At 52.0% G+C, this 22,182-nt stretch overlaps 2 protein-coding genes across 3 annotated transcripts; one reads left to right on the forward strand and one right to left on the reverse strand.

Moving 5' to 3' along the window:
* Positions 1 to 7,547: 7,547 nt before the first annotated feature.
* Positions 7,548 to 9,614, forward strand: MTRFR (mitochondrial translation release factor in rescue). Its single transcript, XM_065889538.1, has 2 exons — positions 7,548 to 7,829; positions 9,372 to 9,614. The coding sequence occupies exons 1-2, from the start codon at positions 7,548 to 7,550 to the stop codon at positions 9,612 to 9,614; spliced, it is 525 nt and encodes a 174-aa protein (XP_065745610.1).
* Positions 9,615 to 11,887: 2,273 nt separating this feature from the next.
* CDK2AP1 (cyclin dependent kinase 2 associated protein 1) lies at positions 11,888 to 21,603 on the reverse strand. Of its 2 annotated transcripts, none has more exons than XM_065889801.1 (4): positions 21,259 to 21,603; positions 16,686 to 16,783; positions 15,031 to 15,157; positions 11,888 to 12,690 (listed from the first exon to the last, which is right to left on the reverse strand). In XM_065889801.1, the coding sequence occupies exons 1-4, from the start codon at positions 21,311 to 21,313 to the stop codon at positions 12,623 to 12,625; spliced, it is 348 nt and encodes a 115-aa protein (XP_065745873.1). In that variant the 5' UTR covers positions 21,314 to 21,603; the 3' UTR covers positions 11,888 to 12,622. The 2 variants fall into 2 exon arrangements, with proteins under 2 accessions (XP_065745873.1, XP_065745874.1); XM_065889802.1 differs by having other exon boundaries at positions 12,623 to 12,690; positions 16,686 to 16,776; positions 21,255 to 21,313.
* Between the last annotated feature and the right edge of the window lie 579 nt (positions 21,604 to 22,182).

Raw genomic sequence — 22,182 nt, forward strand, 5'->3', positions numbered from 1 at the left:
AAAAACAGAGAGGAGGTTTTTAAAGTCCATAGAAATTATTTCTGAATATAGAAAACAGAAGTAGAAGGTGTCAGAAATTCAAGTATATATTAAGTGTAGGAACTATTCATCTTAATTTAACCCCCGCCCCCATACTGGAGATTTTGCATTACTTGTATACAAGCTAACACCACCATTTTATGCCCTTATAAGGGTGCACAGCAAAGGAAATCATAAATAAGACAAAAAGACAACCCTCAGAATGGGAGAAAATATTTGCAAATGAAACAACAGACAAAGGATTAATCTCCAAAATATACAAACAGCTCATGGAGCTCGGTATCAAAAAAAACTATATGATTTTATTATAACATCTTTGTATTGCTCAAGTATTCCTCTTTTGTCACAATGAGCTTTTGAGTGGAGATCTTTCATTCTGATTGGGATAAGATTAGGCTGTTCAGTAGTAGTGGCTGCTAATGGCTTGAGGCATTTAATGTTTGTTAACCAGGGTGTTACTCTGTGTCATTTATTTTTATATACAAAACAGCTTGTCATTGGCGGGGGTTGGAGGAGGGATGTCCTCCACAGCAAAAATGAGGAACTCTAAAACTTTATAGTTTAACCATTGAAGATGAAAAGGAATAATCAGGTGTACATTTAAACGTGACTTTTTTCATCTTTTCTGTCCTTCATGATTTTTTTTACTATATCAGATAATTACTAAAGATCTCTATGTTTAAACCAGGACTTGCTGTGATGAAGGTAGTTTTTACCTTTCAATTTGAACCTTCTGGGAAGTCACACTATATTCTTGGCATCATAATTCTCTCTTTGGCACCTGATTTCATAGACCACAATTATGACCTCACCAAACAGCATATCTTCGGTAATTTCATGGTTTCCAAGTATTTCTTAAATTGGACCATGCCAAGTAAAATTCTCTGCAGGTCATTTTCTAGATACCTTTTCACTGAGCTTCGAAAACAAAAGTCCATGAAATAATCTGTTTGCAGCGTGGGCTTGTGGAGTGTTAGCCACAGGTTCCTGAGCTTTGTAATGTAGGGATCCTAAGCACCTTACGTTTGTGGTGACGTGTACGATTTTTTTCTCTCCCTCGGTGGTATTACCTCTGTTTTACAGATGTGGAAACGTGGCCAGAGTTGCACAGTGAGTAAATCGTGGAGGCAAGGCATTGACGCAGGTCACGCTGACTACAAAGCAGTATGGCCTTTCAGGGACAAAAAAGTGAGAGGGGGAGTCAAGAAGAGACCGTTGAGGAAAATGAGCTAACGCTTTCTTAGCAGCTGGGGGAAGAACAAATCTGGAGATGTTATGAAAGGTAAAGAAACAAGCAGCAGGAAGGACAAATTTAGTTTAAAAAAATGGACTACCTAATGTTCTTGCAAAATAAGCCTTCCTGAAATATTCCACATAGTACACATCCCTTCTTTTCTTTATTTGTATGAAATATTCACTACGATAACATATTTGAACGTGCTTTGAAAACCTAAGTCCTAAACAAATACGAAGCGTCATTAATGGTAACAGTCTTTGAGACTTTTAGAGGAAAATGTGGAGTGTAGTTATTGCTGCTTTTTTAATGTGTTTGTCCTATTTTAATAGTGTAGTTGATAAAGTATAAAGTTCCTGTTAGGTGCCATAAATAGAAGAAAATGGCAGTGGTGCACCCAAATAGGACAGGTGTGATCGTGGATTTGAAGTTTTCTGTGAAAAAAAAACTGAACGGGATGTTGGTGTTGTATGAATTGAAAGCTTTTCTTTTTATCTACTTCTTTAGTGTCTCTTGAGCTGTGCAGCAGTAAGCCTATTAAATTTGGACCAAACTCAGAGTAGTTTCCTTTTCCTCTTGTCCTCCCAAATCAAGGATAGCAGCTCTGTTGTCCTTTCCTGCTCAGTCCATTGTCATTTTCTTATTTGAGAAATAATTCTCTGGGAGCACTTACTGTGGCTGAAAGGTGCTCTATCTTGAGTGTAGAGCCCCCAGCCTAGGAAATGACAGGGTCTATTTCAAGCCTGAGCCAAAGTTCCCAGGGTTTCTGTTTGGGGAGGTGTTCAGCCCTCATAAGGATTTCAGGCAACCAGAACAGGAGGATGAGCTAGATGTGAAAAGGAGAGAAAGGCTGCGTTATCTTTACTCCCATTCGGCAGGGAGCACCAGCACCCACTTCTGAGACAGAGATGATCATTAAGCATTTCACAGAAAACCACCCTCTCGCTTAGCTTCTGGGGCCGTCAGCTGGCCGCTTTGTCTTTTTAAAGCTCACTGTGTTTGGTCCTTCACCATCGATTAGGTCATTGCTTTTGAGACCTATCTTATCTCCTTATTCGGGAGGGGGAAGCAAGACCATGACTAAGCAGGTACTCAGCACTCCTGAATTCTGGTCTCAACTTCTTAAACATTATAAACGTAAGAAACAATAGCTCTTCAAAGTGTCTGTCCTAGCAGTTGGAAGAACTTGCTAATTCCTGTGTCCTTTGCTTCTCAAACTTCAATGTGCCTCTGAATCACTTGAGGATCTTACTAAAACACAGGTTCTCTGGGACTTCCCTGGCGGTCCAGTGGTTAGGCCTCTGCGCTTTCACTGCTGTGGGCCTGGGTTCGATCCCTGGTTGGGGAACTGAGATCCAGCAAGCTGTGCGGCACAGCCAAAAAAAAGAAAAAAAACACACAGGTTCTCATTTAGAAGGTCCTGAGATTCTTCATTCCTGACAAGCTCCCAGGGGGTGCTGTGGCTGCTGCTCTGTGGACCACACTCTGATAGCAAGATTCTAGAGCGACCTTATCCACTACAGTAGCCGCGAGCACATGTGGCTAGTCCAGACTGACATGTGCTGTAAGCGTGGCCACACTTCAGATTTTGCAGATCTCATATAAAAAAATCTAAATAATTTTTTATATTGATTATATGTTGAAGTAATATTTGGGATATGTTGGATTAAATAAAGTATATTGAAATTCATCAGTTGCTTTTTACTGTTTTTAATGTGACTATAAGAAAATTTAGAATTTCACATGTGGCTTGCCCTATACTTCTGTTGGACAGTGCTGTTCTATAACATTAATGCAGGGGACTTCCTTGCGGTCCAGTGATTGAGACTTCACCTTCCAATGCAGGGGATGCGGGTTCAATCCCAGGTCAGGGAGCTAAGATCCCACATGCCTCCCGCTAAAAAAATAAAACATAAAACAAGCAGTATTGTAACAAATTCAATAAAGACTTAGAAAAAGGCAGCTTTAAAAAAATAATAATGCAATAGAAGCAACGTTTTTGATGTTCTTTTTTCAGATGACTCAGCTTCTCAATCCCCTTGTGACCATTTCACCTGTTCTTTTCGTTCAATTCGATATTCATTTGTCTTCTCTTCCTCTCCCGCCTGTTCTCTCCTTTACACCTTCTCCATCTCCAGCGTTGCCATCATGATCGTGGGGCCTTCATCCAGCAGTCAGACGATCTTAAGGGCCAGGACTGCAGGCAGCAACCACCTCACCTGGGGGCTGGTTAGAAATGTGGAGTCTCAGGCCCCACCCCAGCCCTGACAAGCCGTAGCCTGTTTAACAGGATCCCTAGGGAATTTGTGCATCAAAGTTGGAGCCGCAAGAGCTTTAACGGTCTTTTTTCCTAAAGCACCCCATTCCAGCGCATCGCCACATCTGTTCTTTCGGTTAGTTTAGGTGACATTTCTGCAAGGCTGGTACACCATGAAAGTTGTGGCTAAGAGACACTAGTACTCTGCCTTTCTAAAAAATACTTAAACAGTGAATTTTAGGCAAATGGTATCCAGAGGTGGGTCCAGAGTTGAAATCCTGTGTCTTCCAGATTCAGATATCCTCTCTCTGTCTCAGAGACACAAAGGCAGTAGCATCCCCTTACCGCTCTCCAGAGCATTTCAGCTGTTGGTGAAACAAGCCTCAGCTCACTGCATCTTGTTTAAATATGTGATTGTTTGCTCTGGTCACAGGCCACATTCCAGAGCTGAGCATGCCACCCATGAGCTAGGTGTCAGTCTTGGTTTGGGCTGACTGTGGAAGCCAGAGGAGGAACTGTGTACCAGCTGGATCCAGTCAGGAAGAAAAGGTGCCTAATAGGATGCAGCTTCCAAGTCCCAATAACCAGCCTTCTGGTGACTTGGGAGCACAGTGAAGTCTGAGAACCACTGCTCTATGGTGTGTCATCCATTCCACGCTCTGGCATGTTATCTTACTTACAGATGTCTTAATTTCTCTTTTATGCTACAGGCTCATTGGACCCATCGAGGCCCATGCATGGCACATAGTAGATGTGGAAAATATTCATTGAACAAATTAACATTGCCTGTTTTAAAGGCGTCAGCCCTGTTACCTCTTAACTTGACCAAGTGAGAGAGAGCGTGGCTTTAACCTAAATTGCAGCCAGCTGTTTAGTGCAGACGCCACCCTCCAAGGAAGAGCAGAGCCGAGGGGAGTTGGGGTGGAGAGCCGGCCGGGCCGACGCTCGCACTCATGGGAGGGAACAAGGGCGCGCTGTCGTGACCGCTGGTTTCCCCTTACGCACACCGCTTGTGACCATTTTTAATGTCACGATGAGCTCTAATTTGAGCTGCTTTTATTGTTCCCCGAAGACTTTGGGTTGCTCTGTGGGTGTCACAAAAACTGAAATCCAATCCGTATTCTTCTCTGGGCTTTGGGGAAGTGGAACCATGGGTGTGTTTGTCATTTTTAGCCACCACTGGAGTAGAGCCAGAGCTCCAGGAGATACTAAAAGTATTTGGAATCGTCCTATTGGCTGTTGGAATTAGCTGTTAAACAAAGCAGCCAGTAACTGAACACTGGGGACCTTCTCGAACTCCAGTTGGGTGGGAGACCTTCCTGTGTGTGTCAGCTCTGAACTAGGACAGAAAGGTAGATTTGAAACACAGTGGGCTGGTGACAAAGCAGCTGAGAAAAGCGCTGTCCTCTCCGCCCTTTGTCTGGGAGTTTCACCCTGTCTCAGACCTGCTTCCTTTCTTTGTCGCTGCATTGTATTCCAGTAGCATCCTGCCTGGTCAGATTTACTAACGGAGTAGAAGCCCCAAGAGAGGTACTGGCCTCCTGTTCCAGGAACCTAATCCAGGGACCAGACGCTGTCTGATACACAAAGGAATTCTGTTCTGTGGACTGAAAGCAGAAATAAGGGGAGGGAAATTTTGGACATCAACTTAGTCTCATTCATTTAATCATTATAGGGGAGTGGATTCTTCGTTGTAGAGATTCCAGAGAATGTGCCTGGGTTTATCCTTATCTTTTCCTGAGGATACTTCTGACATATTTCACACACAGTAAACAGAAGCAGTTTTCAAAGCACCACTTTCACTGGCATACTCTGTTTCAAAATATCTCCCTTGGTAGCCACAGAGCACATTACGAACCGACACCACCTTAATTATCATCCACCGGGACTGACAGGACCTGCTCAGAACATGCTGAATATCGTGCTTTTCACAAAGAAGATGTGTCAGTCATAGGATTGAAAACTAGCATGGCCTAAAGCTTGAAGAGTATATTTCATTATATTTATTTTCCATAGAAATAGTAGAGAGAGAGAGATGGAGAATACTGTATTCATTCTAAAAATGACCAGTGTCATCTGTACTGGTAACTGAGAAAGGCACTTGGATTTCAAATAGCAAAATGCACATATTTACAAGGAAGCAATGCCTGCTAGCATGTTTCTGCATTAAGCTTATCTAGCGATCAGTGTTGGGCCCAGTGGATGTTAGCCGTCAGAACTGCTGGTGGGTGAAAGGTAAATGAGCCGAGAGAAACCTAGTGAAATAATTTGGTGGATGGTACGTTACTTTTGGCTGAGGAAGTTGCCTTCGGTAAACTCCAGTTCCTACCTGTGTTAGAGACCAGTTGCCATGAGCTAGAATTTACAAGGTTTCAAGTGGTAAAGGAAGCTGTTTAGAGCCTCACAGGAAGCACTTGTTAAAAAGAGCAATATATCTGTTTTTAGTGCCTACATAATCCTTGATCAAGAAGTATTATGCGAGTGGCACATTTGTAGTTCCCCAAATCTGCCTGGGTGACAGGGTTTTTTGTTTTTTTTTTTTAATTCATTTTTGGCTGTGTTGGGTCTTCGTTGCTGTGCACAGGCTTTCTCTAGTTGTGGTGAGCGGAGGCTACTCTTCATTGCAGTGCGTGGGCTTCTCATTGCGGTGGCTTCTCTTGTGGAGCACGAGCTCTAGGCGCACAGGCTTCAGTAGTTGTGGCTCATGGGCTCTAGAGCACAGGCTTAGTTGCTCCGCAGCATCTGGGATCTTCCTGGACCAGGGCTCGAACCCATGTCCCCTGCATTGGCAGGCGAATTCCCAACCACTGTGCCACCAGGAAAGTCCTGGTGACAGGGATCTTGCTAAAAACCAGTCTCATGCCTTCAGAGGTATCAGCAAAGCCCTTTCCAGAACACTGTTTTCTCTGACTTTACTCTAAGCCTGGTTGGGTTGCGTGGAGAGGGCTTATTCCTCCCATTTTCCAGGTGAGAAAATGGGCGAAGGTTGTGACTCCCCCGCCCCGACCCCATTCACATGGGGAATATGTAGATCTCTGAAAAGAGGTGATACCTTTCAGATCCTCTGCCCTCCTCCCCTCGAAAAAAAGCAAAGGCCTGTGATTCACCATACCCTCATGGCTATTATTCTCTATACTATTCGTCAACTAAGACATTTCAGCCTTAGGCTACTCTCGAGTAGTTATTGAAATCTTTTGTTCAGCACCTCTCGCTTTCTTCTTGATTGAATATCTTCTCCGACTAGACTGTGAGCTCCAGGAAGATAGTGTCTTGCCCTCTTTGACCTCACGTCACTCCCTGTACCTCACGTCACTCCCTGTACCTCACCTCATACTCGGAAAGTAACAGGCACCTTAATAAAAATCAGTTGACTTGGTGGTTCTAAGGATGAGTACCGGTTGGATCGTGTGATTGGCAGGCTTCTGAGGGAACAGATGTTCCTATTCAAATCCATGAAACTGGAAACATGAAAAAACAACAATCATGACATTGATTGATAGTGATATTTACTGTGTCAGACTGTTTAAGCTTAAGCTATAAAATAGACTATCACGTTCTGTCGTCTTTCCATTTTGATTTCAGATTCTCACACACTTAAATAATGTCCCTTGACTCAGATCCTAATTCTTGTGTGATGTACTATGTAATATTTCCTTATCAAGTTACAGCCCTGTTCTTTTGAATTTTATACTCAAAGCCTCCCCTTCCTGAGAAAACAACACTTCTGGGTGCTTTGAAGACATTTTTTGGTCTGTTATAAGAAAATATTTATCAGTTGACAAGGCATGTACTGCTGAGAGCACGGTAGACAAAGCAGGGCCGGAGAGAGGTGTGTGTTGCTGAGTATCCTGTCTGCACTAATTTCCTAAATCCCCTGCCTGCCAGATGGGTGGTCATCGTTTGAACTGGTTCATAAAAGGTGATTTTAGAACCCGCGGTGTCATCTTGAGCGCAAACAAGGCTGAAGGGCTGTCTTTTCTGTCTTATTCAGGTCCTGAGCAGGCAGAGCCACGCCCTATGAGCACCTCGGGTCTGTTCCGCTTTCCCGCCCCACTGAGCAGAGTGTGCATGGTGCCCTGGGGACTCCGGCTCTGCGCGAAGCTGGAACTCTTATCCCCTGGAACAACGGTCACTCCAGTCCAGGCGGCAGGCAAGAAGGACCACCCTGCTCTGCTCTCCCTGGATGAGAGTGAACTTGAAGAGCAGTTTGTAAAAGGACACGGGCCAGGGGGCCAGGCAACCAACAAAACAAGCAACTGCGTGGTGCTCAGGCACATCCCCTCAGGCATTGTGGTCAAGGTAGAGGAAGGAGGCCTTGGGGGTCCCCTGGTTTCTCCTGAGTGAAAACTTGTTCTCACCATGACCCCGGCAGTAGAGGGACTGCAGGTCTCGTGGCCGGTCCCGAGCGTTTCTCCCAGGCCGAACCTCTGCACAGCGTCAGGAGCCTCCTTCCAGGATCCTTTGCAGTTGCGCTCTTACTGCTGCTGTCCTTGAACTTGCAGGCCACGGTTCTGGTCGAGCCACTGGGCTGCAGGGTGGCTGCAGAAAGCTCTGCGGCACTGCCATGGGCTCCAGCCCCCAAGCAGCACGCAGGCCCAGGCTGTCCGCCAGTGGGCTCAGCCCTTAGCCTCCTGGCTGATCGCTCAGATGGTCGCATTTTCCATGTCCCTCCGTCCCCTCTTTGGTAAATGTCAGTGACACCTACCCTTCTGGAGAAGGACTGAGTGAGGTAACGTTGGCAACCCAATTTCAGCCCTCAGAGGAAAAATGCCAGGTACAGCTGCCTGTAGGAGTCTTTCTTCTGAATATAAAAAACCAACCTCCGATCAAAATATCGCCAGCTGTCAATACATTCTGAACCTCTAGGAAATGGTGCAGTGCTTTTCTCCTGTCTCCTGGTTTGGTAGCGGCCCACCACCTCTGTGGAACTGCCAGTCCATTCCGTATCCCCAGGGCCCTGAAGGCGGCACAAGCCTTGAGGCACAGCAGAGAGAGCAGAGGCGGGCTTTCGCACACCAGCGGTACCTTTCGCGAGTACTTACATATCACGTGAGCTTGCGGCCGGCCCTGTTCTGAGCCACTTCGTCACAAGCCTACACTCATGATGTGGAATCTGAGGCACAGGGAGGCTCCTGCACCTGCAGGAGAGTCAGCCCAGACCCAACCCAGAGTCTGTTCCTAACAGCTGTTCTTCGCTGCCACGTTTTTGAGCCAAGAGCGTATTAGTGAAAATCTCAATCATTTTTCTTTTCCTCCTTGAAAAAAGTGACATTCGTGAGCAACAAATAAAATTCTGAAACCTATTTTATATAGCTTACTCCGAATTTGCTTTTGGTACTATTCTTTCATCCTAATTTCACAGGATTTCTTTTATCAAATTGCTTTGCAAGGCACTCACCAGTGATAACGGAGATATTATGTAATGAATATTATGGCTGACGAATAATAAAGAGGCTATTTTCCTCCTTCAGAGAGAAGTTTACATGTATAAATGGGGCACACAAAGGGCTTGCTTAGACATACTGGTTGATGTTTTCAAAAGTATTTGGGAACTTTATTTGAAGGCTACTGTTACTTCTAAACAAAACAACACTCCTAATATTGGAATAGTTACAGTGAAAGCCACATAATACAGCTGGGGTGTAGGACTGGGCGGGGGCCAGGTAGAGGCAGGAAAGGGTATGGCCTTTGTCCTGTCACTGACCTACTGGGACTCCTGACAAGTGGCTTTCCTTCTGCGGGCCTGACCCCTCTATAAAGGGACTAGGTTGAATTTAATGATTCCTGAGGTCCTGCCCAGAACACACTGGCTTTCACATTATGAAATATTATCTCTTACAGTGCCACCAGACTAGATCCGTCGATCAAAACAGAAAGCTAGCTCGGAGAATCCTGCAAGAGAAAGTGGATGTTTTCTACAACGGTGAAAACAGTCCTGTTTACAAAGAAAAACGAGAGGCAGAGAAGAGAAAGCAAGAAAGGAAAAAAAGAGCAAAGGAGACCCTAGAGAAAAAGAAACTCCTGAAAGAACAATGGGAATCAAGTAAAAATGTGCCCAGAGAAAGGACTGCAGATTCTGACTGAAAGAACCTGCTGGATGGGACTTCGCTGGTGGCGCAGTGGTTAAGAATCCGCCTGCCGATGTAGGGGACACGGGTTCGAGCCCTGGTCGGGGAGGATCCCACATGCCACGGAGCAGCTAAGCCCGTGCACCACAACTACTGAGCCTGCGCTCTAGAGCCCGCGAGCCACAACTACTGAGCCCGCGTGCCACAACTACTAGAGCCTGCGTGCCACAACTACTAGAGCCTGTGCTCCGCAACGAGAAGCAACTGCAATGAGAAGCCCGCGCACTGCAACAAAGAGTAGCCTCCGCTCGCCACAACTAGAGAAAGCCCACGCGCAGCAACGACCCAACGCAGCCAAATATAAATAATTAATTTTTTAAAAAAGAACCTGCCGGATGCCTCCAGGGATGGCATGAGCTCCACCACCAGCGCAGCTGTGACGGGCTCCAGAGACAGCAGAGTTTCTAAACAGCAGACAAACTGTAGTGAATAGCAGTGCATACTTTGAGAATAAAACTGTAAGAAGAAACACGAGGAAGTCATTACTGTAGAAGGAGAAGGGCACTTTTTGGGGGAGGAAAGGCTGTCATTGTGACGCGGGGCTTGGAGGGGCTTCTGGGCGGCTGACAAGAGTTCTGTTTCTTGACCTGGACGGTAGTTAGAAGTATGTCACCTTTTAAGCTATACATTTGTGTGACTGTATCTGTATCTGCACCATGAGGCTTGTGAGAACTTAGTTCCCCGACCAGGGATTGAACCTGGGCCCCGGCAGTGAGAGCGCAGGGTCCTAACCACGACCGCCAGGGAATTCCTCAATGAAAATATTTTCTGAAAAAAAGCATTAATGTAAATAATGGACTTTTTATGGAAAACTATAGAATTGAGTCAAACAATAGCATTTAGTGCCTCCTTGTCATCTGCTGGAAGGTCATTGCTCAGTGATATATAGATGTCATTAAGAGAACAAAAGAAAACAAGATGGCGAAAGATTTACAAGTTAGTAAGTTACTTGCCCATCTTCCCCGTTAGCTTAATAGACTATATGTTGACAAGTAACCTCTCTGATGTGGAAATACACATGTCATTCTCTGTATGCTGATTTACAAGTAGTAGGTTTATAAAAGATGAGGTTTCAGAAACTTGGGTTTGTGAATTTGGTTGATACCATCCTTCAAGCTGGATCTGATCTTACAAACTGTTTGGGGGTTTTCAGGCATGGTTTGTTAGCACACATCCGGAAGTTTATCCATAAAACTAGTAGGGAAACAAACCATGAGGTGAGAAGGCCACTGTCAGACCCAGGGTCGGCCTCATCCGTGAAGACCAGACTGCATGCACCCAAATAAAGTTCCCTGTGAAGAAGCCAGGGAAGGTCTTCCCACCTCGGAGTAGCCTGGTTCGGAAGTTTAGCTCTACACAAGGCTCTCGACCTCTGGTCGCAGTGTGCGGGGCCCTTCCCAGGTCCAACCTCCTTTTAGAAGGGAGCCAAGTGAAGCATCTGGAATGGTACACAGAAGACCATAATAGCGGAAGGGAATTTGGGGAGCTTCAGACAAGAGGGACAGAAGCTTTAACTTCTGTCTCCCCGCTTCTTGAACCTTTTTGAATTTCCTGTCATGTCCACGAAGGAGATGCAGACAAGCCGACTGCCTAGTGGTACCCGTTCCTCCGGCCTTTAGAGCTGTCATGGCTGGGACCTGGCCTTACACCTGTGAAACTGACCAGGTCCCTCCTTCTGTCTTAGTCTACCCCTCACCACGGTAAGTCCTCATTACAACGGGATCAGTGCCTAAGGAATGTAGTAAGGACGACCTCAAGGTCCCTTTGGAAGGGATGTTGGGGACCGCCCCGTGAATTCTCAACATGTCCGAGGCAACCCAGTCTTCCCAGCACCAGAGCAGGTAGTTCCTCCAGTGAGAACAGGATGAAGTAGCTAGCTTGAGTTTAAATGCTCACAGGTTAAGTTCCTAAAAACAGAGTGGCCTAACTTGGGGGAGCACAGAAAGGGCAAAATCAGTAACATCGCCTCTACTCTTGTTCTCCTTCCTGGCACACACTTAACGTCTGCTGCAGTTAAGATGCATCCGTGACGCAGCTTCACCTGATCCCTGCCTTCTGACTTAACCGACACATCCTGTCCCTGGCCTGTTGTGCTACTGATATTGTCACGCAAAATGTTTCTGGACCAGGTGGGAAAATGCCCTTTGTCAGGTCTCTCCCCACTCTCGCTGAGGAGCCGTTCTTTAAAATACCACCAAGAATTTGCGGAACCCACATCTTAATACAAGCTGTTAATGAAAATAAGCTTTATTACATCGAGTAATAAATACAAAGATGCAAACAGTTCCATTTTCTTCCAGATGTTTGGATCAACTTACAGGAAAGGCAGAACTGAAATCTACATACAGTCTCAGGAAAAATTTCGGGGATCCTTGTTGGGTCTGGTTTGGGAGGTTGCTCTTCTGTATGTATATAACTTGTGCATTTTAAAAATCGACTTCAGAGCACTAATAGTCATGCAAATGCTTAAGCAAAAATGAATTTACGTTAAGCAGAATCTATAGTGTATGGGAAACGAGGGGACCAGCTACTAGTTAAGTGTGCTGTCAAGTCCGCACTACAAAAAAATCCCTTCAAGTTGTATCAGCTTATGAAAAGGATCAAAGAACAATCCGGGTAACATAAATGTATTCAAAAGAGGAAAGCGAGACAGTGGTATCTTGGAGGCAAACTAGTTTGCTGTAAGATAGGTAATTTTTACGTGCATCTTTTGAATCAATGCTTTAAAAAAAAACAACAAACACCTGGGTAGTTCCTAACTATTTAAAATGTAACTCCCAATCAACTGCAAAATCTTTCCTCGATCTTACAGACTATAGATTCGGAGCCCAGTGAACCATGGGAGGGGCAGGGGGAGGAGAAACCAAACTGTTACCATTTTGAAAACAAAAGTTTCATCTGAACAGGGGAAATGAACTGTAACTTCTCTCCGAAGATGGAAAACCGTCCAGGCTCACAGGGCAGCTAGGACCTGGCATTCCGTTCCGTTTCAGCCAAGCACTCCCGCACCAACCCTCGAGCGTGAATGATGCCTGGAAGAGAAGCAGAGGTGGACGTCAGCCAGCAGCACCCATTCCAGAAGAGGAGGAGGGTCCTTCCAAACCAACTGCGAAACCCTCGGACTGGAGGAACTGCATCCAACACCCCAAACCCCATCCCACCCCTCAAAGCCAAAACCCCTCTTCACGTCTCCCTAAAAGTTTCTTCCCATGCTCAAGGTGACAGCCAGCAAGCTCTCTTTGTATGACATGACTCTCTATTTGAACCATGTTACCATCCAGATGACAGGAGGAAGTGTGTCCCCACCCAAGTTCTTTAAGCAGGGACCCGCTTTGGAGATTCCACACCTTCAAACCATTATTTTTCCTAAATTCTAGAAAGGGCTTGACAATGTCAGGCAGCCTGGCTGGTTCGGGTGCGAGACGAGTGCTCACTCAGGCCACCTTGGTCCACTGCTTTGTCCTTCCCCCCAGGGGACGGGTGCCATCTTCTGCACTATTATTCTCCCCTCATCTTTTATCTCTATAGTTTGGGAGTTATCTATTGCTTGTTTGGGTTTTGTGGGGTTTTTTTCTTTTTTTGGTTTTACTGAACTTCATGAAATATTGATTTCATTTTAATAGACACCAAGAAGCTACTCCTTCCAAGAGCTGACCCCCCAGAGGGCACTGGGAATGACACCCCAAGTCACTCAGGTGTCCCCACCCTTACCCCCCAGAGCTTCCGAAGACTTTCTGGAAAGGGCTGTGTAGCCACTGTCACAGCTACTCCACTCCACCATTGTACTGTGACAGCAGCCTCAGACATTAATAAGCAATAGGTGTGGCCATGTTCCCACAAGTCTTAACAACACTGAGGTCTGAATTTCACATAATTTTCACATGTCACAAAATCTTATTTTTTTCACCATTAAAAAACGCAAAAAACATTCTTGGCGCTTGACTCCCTCGTGCCCTTCTTACTTGCTATGATGTAAACTTGGCCACCTTACTGGTCGGGGTGACTGTGGGGCCAGCTGCTCACCCAGGATGTGCCCTGAAGCAGTCACCAGGTGTATCCATGTGTTGACCTGAACTGCCAGCTTTGTTGGGAGGCTGCAGGTCGCCTGTCAGAGAGACTGCGGGGTCCAGCATCTTCCCAGACATTTGCAATCAGGTAATCGGCACTCCCGTTACCAGCACTGTGGGCAAAGCAATGCCCACCTGACCCCCAGGGCTGGATTGGGGGTTAAGCTCCTTCTCTCCCCCGAGCCCTCTTCCGTTCCAGCCTCTAACTGCCAGCCCCCCTCCCCACACCTGTGCCTGTTATTCCCCAATCCAGCTCTGCAGTCGGTCAGTCTCTTCACAAAGGTGTCATGAACCGGCCCACTGCTCTGGGTGAGAGCCTGTCCTCAGCCGGCCTTGCCATCACTGGAGCTGTGGCCTCAACTGCAGCCCCCCTGTCACGCCCCAGATTTATAGCCACAGAACATTTCCCTCTCGATTTTCTCCAAATTTGCTTCTCTAACCTTAAAAAAAAAAAAAAACTCCTAAAATTAAATTCACACATAAGCCACCGTGCTCTGAACTGCCACCTTCTAAAATAGAAATCCTTTTCTCCTCTCCACGCGGCTTTCACTTCATGAAGCAGCAAAAACAACCTATTTCTCTGCCTTCTGAAGTCAGCTGGCCAGTCACCTCTTCACGTGAGTCACTTTCTTCCTGTGGCACCATCCTCCCGCCCTTCCTCCCTCTTCAATCAGGAAAGAACTTCAAAGCATTCTCACTCCCCCGCCCCAGACTGGGACTGACCACACGCCCCCCGCCGGGGCCCCGCTCCAAGGAGGACAGCAGAGGGCAACGCAGGCCCCCTTGGCCTCATGTCACTGGCCTCACCCAAGTTGGGAGCCTACCTTATTGGGCCGCCCAGGGCTCCTAGGACCAGTGTCGGCCAACAGGAGCAGAGCGGGCGTGAGGCAGAGCTGCAGGATCTGGGTACAAAGACTTTTTTTTTTTTGCCCACACCATGAAGCTTGCAGGATCTTAGTTCCCTGACCAGGGATCGAACCCAAGGCCACTGCAGTGGAAGCGTGGAGTCCTAACCACTGGACCACCAGGGGAGTCCTGGGGATTCCCTTCTTAGACGCTGCATCTGACAACTGGCCGCCAAGCCCCTTCCATCAGATGTACATCCCACAGACCTGCTCACCCAGCCTGACACCTCCACAGCCAATTCTGTAACAAAGCGGGAGCCCCTGTGCCGCGGGGGACTCTTCTGTCTGCCACCCTCCGTTTTCCCCAGAAAATCTTTCAAGACAGTTACTAGGCTAGTGCCGTGGGGTCCACCAGCAGCGAGGCGTCACCTGTCATGGGATTCCCGGGCCCACGATTTACCTCGTTTTAGTCTCTCCATCGCGCTCTTGCTGCCCGCGTAGGTGGGTCTGATCTCTTTCCCCAGCTCTTCGATGATGGCCAACAGCTCAGCGTATTTGCTCTGGGGCACCTGGCTGTTCCCAGTTCCCTAGAATCAGAAAGAAAAGGGTTCAGGAGGATTGAACCCAACCTGACCCCAATGCCGTGGTCAGGACCCCACAGCATGCCAGCTCCACAAGGGCAGGGCTGGGGAGAGGCCCGAGCCGGGGGCAGGTGGTGGAGGGAGGGCGGCCTGGCCCAGACTCCAGGGCAGCTGCAGCCAGGCACGGCCCACCTGGGCGACAAGCACAGAGCAGGGAGCCGGCCCTCTCTACTGTCCCCGCACACTCAAGGCAACCACCCAGCAGTCTGCAGAAAGCCCTTTTATCATCTCAAATGAAAAAAAAAAGACGGGCTTGTTGATAGGAAAGTGTTCACTGAGAATCTCCTTGAAGGAGCCGATGGGCGGGCAAGTGATGGGGGGGAGGGGGCGTGCTGAGGGTCCAGAGTGGGCGGAAGAGATGGAGGCCACATGTGGGGTCAGCAGGACCACAAAAACTGCCAGGGACCACCCAGACAGAGCCCAGAATGTATTTAAATTCATCCATCCTCCCCGGCAGGCAGGGCCCACCACACAGAAACCTTTCTCTCCAGAACCCCACAAACAGCCCGAGCAAACACCCGGAGCAGGGAGGCTGGGTCCCGTCGGCCTGTGGGCCTCAGCCAGGCCTCCCTGGCCCCCCGTCCCCCGCCCCCCCCCCCCACAGCTGCAACAGGGCGGCCACCTCCCTCCAGGCCCTCGCCTGCTCCCCGCTCCTCTGCCGCCTCCGCCTCCTGGCCTCCTGGTCCTTCCTCCTCTCCTCATCCAGCTCGGCAGCAGCCTCCTGCCGCCACCTCTTCAGGGGGTCCTCGCCCGTGCCCGCCTCCCCTCCGGGGGCAGGACCGCCTGGCGGGGCACGGCTCCCAGCCGCCGCCTCATCCGTGGGGCCGGCCTCCGTGGCAACCTCGGAACGCGAGTGGCAGCCACGGGAATCTCCCAGCTAGTGGCCCGGGTCCCCTCCCTGGCGGCCAGCGGCCACCTCCCCTGAGGGCCCGCCAACCCGGTGGGGAAAGCAAGTCTGCGCGAGGTTGGGGCAGGGGTGGTCCACAGTCCCGTAACTGGTGGAACCAGGTGTAAACCAGGTGTAAAACTGAGGGGCCAGCAGCTCTCGGTGCAACGCATCTGGACTCCACTAGGATATGGGCCCGTCCTCCCTGCAGGGCCCATGACCTTGTGGGGAGTGAGTGGGAGCAGGGCCCCCCTCCTCTGTCCAAGCTCAGATCCAGAGTCAAGGCCAGACCTCACTTCCCCAGGGACCAGGCACGAGGAGGCCCACCAGGGACACACGTGGGGTGGTGGCCCCATCGGGAACTGTGGCTCTCGGGGCTTCCAGCCTTCTTTGGGCTCTCCCACCCCTTCCTGTCACTCGGTGTCCCCCGTGAAACCCCCTGCCACTTCTCCATTCTGATACCTTGAGCCCTGGGTTGAGGAAGCTCAGATGACAGCTCCATCATTTCTACTCCTTTCACCGCTTCCCCTCTGGCCCAGGCCGCCCCTAGGGCCCCTCCCACAGCACATCCCACCCCCGCTGCCATACCTGGGTGTAGCCTAGAGATGGCGGCCCGTAGTCACTCAGCAGCTGGCGGTACTGTGATGACGTCGCCATACTGGTGGAGGGCGGGTGGACACTCCCAGCTACAGGGGAGGAGACAGGAGTCAGTAATCAAGTAGCCTTGGCTAACTGTATCCGAGGTAAGGACTATGAGTCTCCCTGCCCAGAACTCATGCCATCAACAGTGGTCTTTTGTCTCTGAGGATACAGAACCCTATTCCTGTCCTCTAGTTTGGCCACGGCTGATACTCCGCGTAGATGACTGATGGTAAAATGTAGCTAACAGACCACTGCTCTTCACGCCCACCACCACAGCAGACATTGCTAATCAATCACAGAAATCCTTCCCATACATGCAGTCAAAACTGGTAGCAAAGACAAAAGCTGCTGCTATTCTCAGCCTAACCCTTGCAAGTCCCCTTTTCCTGGGTCCTGCTCCCCAGAGGTTGATATCCTAGAGACACATGGCTGCCACAAGAGCCCATCTGCTACTAAGGCTGGTCCACACCTGGGCTGAGACTTCCTGTGTGCCCAAACCTCTGCTGGAGTATATGGTGAGGAAGACAGGGGAAGATCTGGAGGTTGTTGAGACCCAACCCTGGCTGGGGACTGGGGTACTGGACACAAAGTCAGAAATCTGAAGCACATCACAGCCTGTCTGTGTGTCCTTGGACAAGCCGCTCAACCTCTCTGAGCTCCTGTCGCCCCTCCCCAAAGAGGGAACAAGACTCTCGGCAGTCTGAATCTATGCCCAGCTGGCTTCATCCCCATGGGGGAGGCGTAAGACCCCACTTACGGACTGTAACACTGGGAGACACTGTCCCTCAGCAGAGGGACCACGGGGGGCCAGGGCCCGGCTCAGAATGGAGTCTCCTGCATGGGGGGTGGGGAGGCCCTCAGCAGGGAATTTTCCAGCTCCAGCTCAGTAGCTGGAAGCATGCAGACCCATAATGGCGTCCGAGTGGTCATTAGCAAGTAAAGGATGTCCTGCAGAATTACGAACAGCGGTAACCATGGAGAATCTACCTAGCCCTCCTCAGCAGCTGCCCGCATGCCTCCACGCCCGGCCGGGGAGCAGCTTCCCCTCTGCCTGCCTTCCCCGGAGCCAAACTGTCTCTCTCTCACGCACACGGCGGGCTCTGCAGACTTGGCCCCCGGGGATGGACAGCTGGTGCCAGGCCGGCCAAACCGACCAGCTGCTCATCTGGTGTGGGCAAGGGGAGGGGGCAGGGGAGGAAGGAAGTTCAGGAGCTCAGGCTGCTGGAGCTGGAAGGGGCCCTGGAGCCCCTCACTGCAGAGACAGAAACACAGACCAGAGAGGGCGGGCACTGCCCCAAGCCACACAGCACAGAAGAGACTAACACACCGCACCTGTCCCTCTGTCCGGGAGCCGCAGACAGCTTGGTACCTGACGTGTCTCCCTCGGTCTCAGGCCTGCCTGGGTTTCTCCACTGGGACCCAGATTTATGCTCAACCACGGGATGCCCAGTCAGGAAACGTGAATCCTGCCACGTCTGAGCTGGGACTGGGCACCGCACTGCGCTCCTCCGAGCCTCACCACCACGCCTCTACAGTGGGGTCGCTGAAACACCCGTGCTGCAGAATCACACCTCCGTCTGAAGCAGCTGCGGGTGTGCAGTGACCAGAGCACAGGAGTGTGGCAGGGCGGGTGACCCCAGCTCCCCTCGCCACATCGCCAAGCCCCAACTTCCTGACCTTCTGATGTGGGCGGTGAGTACAGTCTGGGCAGCTCAGGCTTTGCTGCCCCAGGCCAGGGTTCAAGTCCCGCCCACCACAACTTACCACGCCTCTCCGAAAGGCCGCAAGACTGTGGGGGGGGGGGAGGGGGTGTCTACTGCACCGCTCGGCACTTCAAGCCATCTAGAAGATTCCAGCTCCCTGGCAGGAGGTGAGCTGGACACCTCTGGTTCATTCTCTGCACCACCCCCTGCCCTCCTCTCGCTGCAAGTCTGTATTTCTTGCCTCCCCGACCCATCTTCTCTCCCACAGCCAAGGGCTTGGACTAGGAGCCAGTCCAGCTGCGCCATACGCGGCTGTGTGACCTAAGACAAGGCCCTTCCCTCTCTGGGCCTCAGTTTCTCCATCTGTTTGAGGTGATGGTTCCCACCAGAATGTCTCAAGGCCCTAGATGCTGCTCCTTCAGGGTGCCGGTGTTAGGTCCCGGGGGGCTGAGCGGAGGAGGAGGAATGGGTTGGGGGCTTGGGGGATGGGAGTCAGGCAACAGCTCGGAGCTTGACTTTCCCACGGCCTGGGTGATGTGGTAGGTGACCCCGACTGTGTGCCAGCGCCAGTCCCTTACTCGGTGTTCAGAGGGGGGTGTCTGTGGCCCTGGAGAGAGCTGGCGGAAGGGCCCCGAGTCCCACTCATGCCCACACCTTCCTGCAGACACAGCGGCCGGCTGCCGGAGGCCTAGGAGAAAACCAGACCGGGCGTGAGCACAGCGGTCACGGAGCATCGCAGACAATGCGTGTAGTGTGCGGGGGACCAGGGAGGGCCCGGAGCCCAGGGAGGGACTGGCAGAGGCCAGCAGCTCCTGGGGCCAGCCGCGGCTCCCCGCCCCCAAGCCAGACAAAGAGCGCCGGGGCCTGGGGAGCTGGCGGCCTTCCCGCCACTTGGGGCGCCTGGGGGGGCTCTCCGGCGGGGAGGCGGGGGCTTTGTCTAACTCCGCCACTGCCACCGCCGGCCAGGCCGAGGCTTGGCAACTCTCGAGCAGGAGGCAGGGCTGGAGGGTGTGAGGGATGATGACAAGGAAGCCGGAGGAGCGGCAGCCGAGAGTCCATCTTGGATGCAAATGGCACGGGGAGATCCGGCCTTTCTAAAGGGGTCCACGGGGAGGGGGGCGGCCCCACCAAAACACCAGAGACCTGGGGACCTCAGCAGTCCTCCTGGAGTTCACCGCAGGAGAAAGAAGAAAATCTGCGTACAGGTGCTAGCCAGCCCAGAGGGCTTCGGGGTCCCCAGCGGGTGCCTCTGTCACCCTGTGACCCCAATCCCCGAAGGGCCCCATTCAGGGCGCCGGCCTCAACTGCACCAGGGCCGGCCTGAGACTTCCCGCCAGTCCGGGCTGGCAGCAAGACCCTCCACCCATCCCACCCCGGAGTCGGATGAGGGAGGCAGTGAGAAATACTGTGGCCACAAAGCCCGTCTTGGTAAGGTGTGCAGACCCCAGAAGAGGTGAGAACATCTGAGGAGAAAACAGGGGCTCTTGGGGCTTAGCGCCCACATCTGACCAACTCAACTATCCCCCACCCTGTCCTTCCACCCCCTGAATCTTAACCCTTTCCAATCCCCAAATTTGGGTCCAAGAAGTTAAATACACACACACACACACACACACACACACACACCTATACACACATATGCATATACATATATTGCTTTCCTGGGGGCCTCTTCAAATTTTTGGAATTCTGGAGTCAACATTCGGAGACAAGGCCCAAAACTTTCGGCCAACTGCTGGCGTGGCATTTCTGACCAGCAAGGCCAATCCCCTCCCTCCCAAGCCCCCTCCATGCGCCTCGCTTTTTTGGAAGTTTGTTTCCCATCAAGAGTCTAAAGGAGAAGAACCTTGGTGAAGGGACAAAGCCGGTCCCCTCTGAACCCACAATTTCACCTATCGCCCTCGGTCCCTGGGGCAAGACCCTAGGCACAGCCTAAAGCTGCCTGACAACTTCTGCAGGAGTTTCCTGGGACCGCCCAGCTCCAGCCCCAGGGAAAGGAGAGGACGGCCCCTCCGGCTTCCGAAGGAGGGGGCCTTCTAAACCCAGACTTGGGGGCTCCGAGATGCGGGGGCCCCGCTGAAACGACGCCCCCAGCCGCCGCCTCCAGGCTCTCCGAGGCCCCCGATCTCCTCCTACTTCTCTCCGCGCACGCCTGAAGGGACCTCCCGTGCGACCCATTTTGAGCGCCCCGTCCCACGCGCCAGGCCGGGCGGGCGCCCACCGACGATCTCCACTGCACCGCCGGTGACCCCAGCGGCCCCGCTCCCTCGGGGTCGGCTGCACCTGGCACGCTCGCCGCCCCGCAGCGCCGCCCGCGCGTGGTCCGGGCTTGCTCACGTGCACCGCTGCCGCCCAGGCCCCCTGCCCGGACCTGCCCCCAGCTCCCTAAGGGCGGCCCGCGCCGGGGTCCCGGCGCCCCGCTCCCGGCGCGGCCCGGCCGCTCCCGACTCCCGCCGGCAGGGGCCCTCGCCGAGCCGCCCAAAAGCCAAGGAAAAAGGAGCCGAGAAAGCCTCCCCCGCCCTCGCTCGCCGCGCTCCCCAGGAGCCCTCGGCCGCCGGCGTGGGGGGGACCGCGGCGGCCGCCCGTGCCCCGGGCCCCAGCCCGGCCCCGAGGCCCGGCGCGGGGCGCACCCGCGAACTTTGGCAGGGCGGGCACCGGAATCATGGCGGCGGCCGCCGCGCTGCCCCGGGCCGGGACCCGGTGCCCGCCGACCCCGGCCGCCGCGGGCCCCCGGGAGCCGGGGCCGGGCGCGCGGACCCCCAACTTGGCGGCACTTGGGGCGCGGCGCGCGCGGCCCGCGGGGCGCACTCACTCACCGGCGTTGAGGGAGGCGGCGGGCATGTGCGCGGTCAAGTTCGGTTTGTAAGACATCCCCCCGAGCGGCGGGGCGCGCCGGGGCGCAGCGGGGCCCGGCCCGCGAGGGCGGCGGCGAAGGCGGCGAGGCCGGGCGGCAGCGAGGCGGCCCTAGCGTCCGTGCGCCCGTCCGTGCGCCCGCCGAGCTCCCGCGCACTTTTTGTTGTTGACGGCTCGGGCCGCACCGGCAAATATGGCCGTCCCTCACCCTGACACCCGCTGCAGTATATCACCCATACATCGGGCGGGCGCGCGGGCGCAAGGGCGGCCGCAAACTTTGAGCGGAGCCAGCGGGGCCGGCCCGGGCCGGGAGGGGGCGGCCCGGCGCGCCGCGGCCCGGCGTCAGGGGGCGGCTCCGCCCGCGGCCGCGCCCCGCGTCTCCGGGCGCGCTCGGCGCCCGCAACTTGGCAAAGTTTCGGGGGCTGGGGTCCCGGCGGCGCCCGAGGCCCTCGTGGGTCCCTTTCTTCTTCTGCGCTGGCGGCGCCTGGAGATTTGTGCTTGTACCGATTTTTTTTTTTTTTTTTTTTTTTTTTTGTAAGCTAGGTAGGATTGCAGAATTACTTTTTTTCCCCTTGACTGTGGGGGCAGGGATGGAAAATTACCTGGAGAAAATGGTGGCGAGTGGTATTTTTAAGCACGTAGATCATTCCAGACGCCGAGGTCTGGCTACTCCCCAGAATAAGAACAACCAATTCTTGACATTGATTTCAAGTAAATTTCATGTCCCTCTCGGTATTAAGTGGTTTTTAACCCCTTGGCGGCCTAAACTCCTTTGAGACTGGGCAAAACCCAGAGGCCTCCTCCCCTGGGAAATACACCCTCACATCTACATAATTTTGCATCTTAACTCATTCAAATATCTAAGAAGCGCCTACTACGTGCCGGGC

This window comes from Phocoena phocoena, chromosome 13 (assembly GCF_963924675.1).
Source record: "Phocoena phocoena chromosome 13, mPhoPho1.1, whole genome shotgun sequence".
In the NCBI taxonomy this organism is placed as follows: domain Eukaryota; kingdom Metazoa; phylum Chordata; class Mammalia; order Artiodactyla; family Phocoenidae; genus Phocoena; species Phocoena phocoena.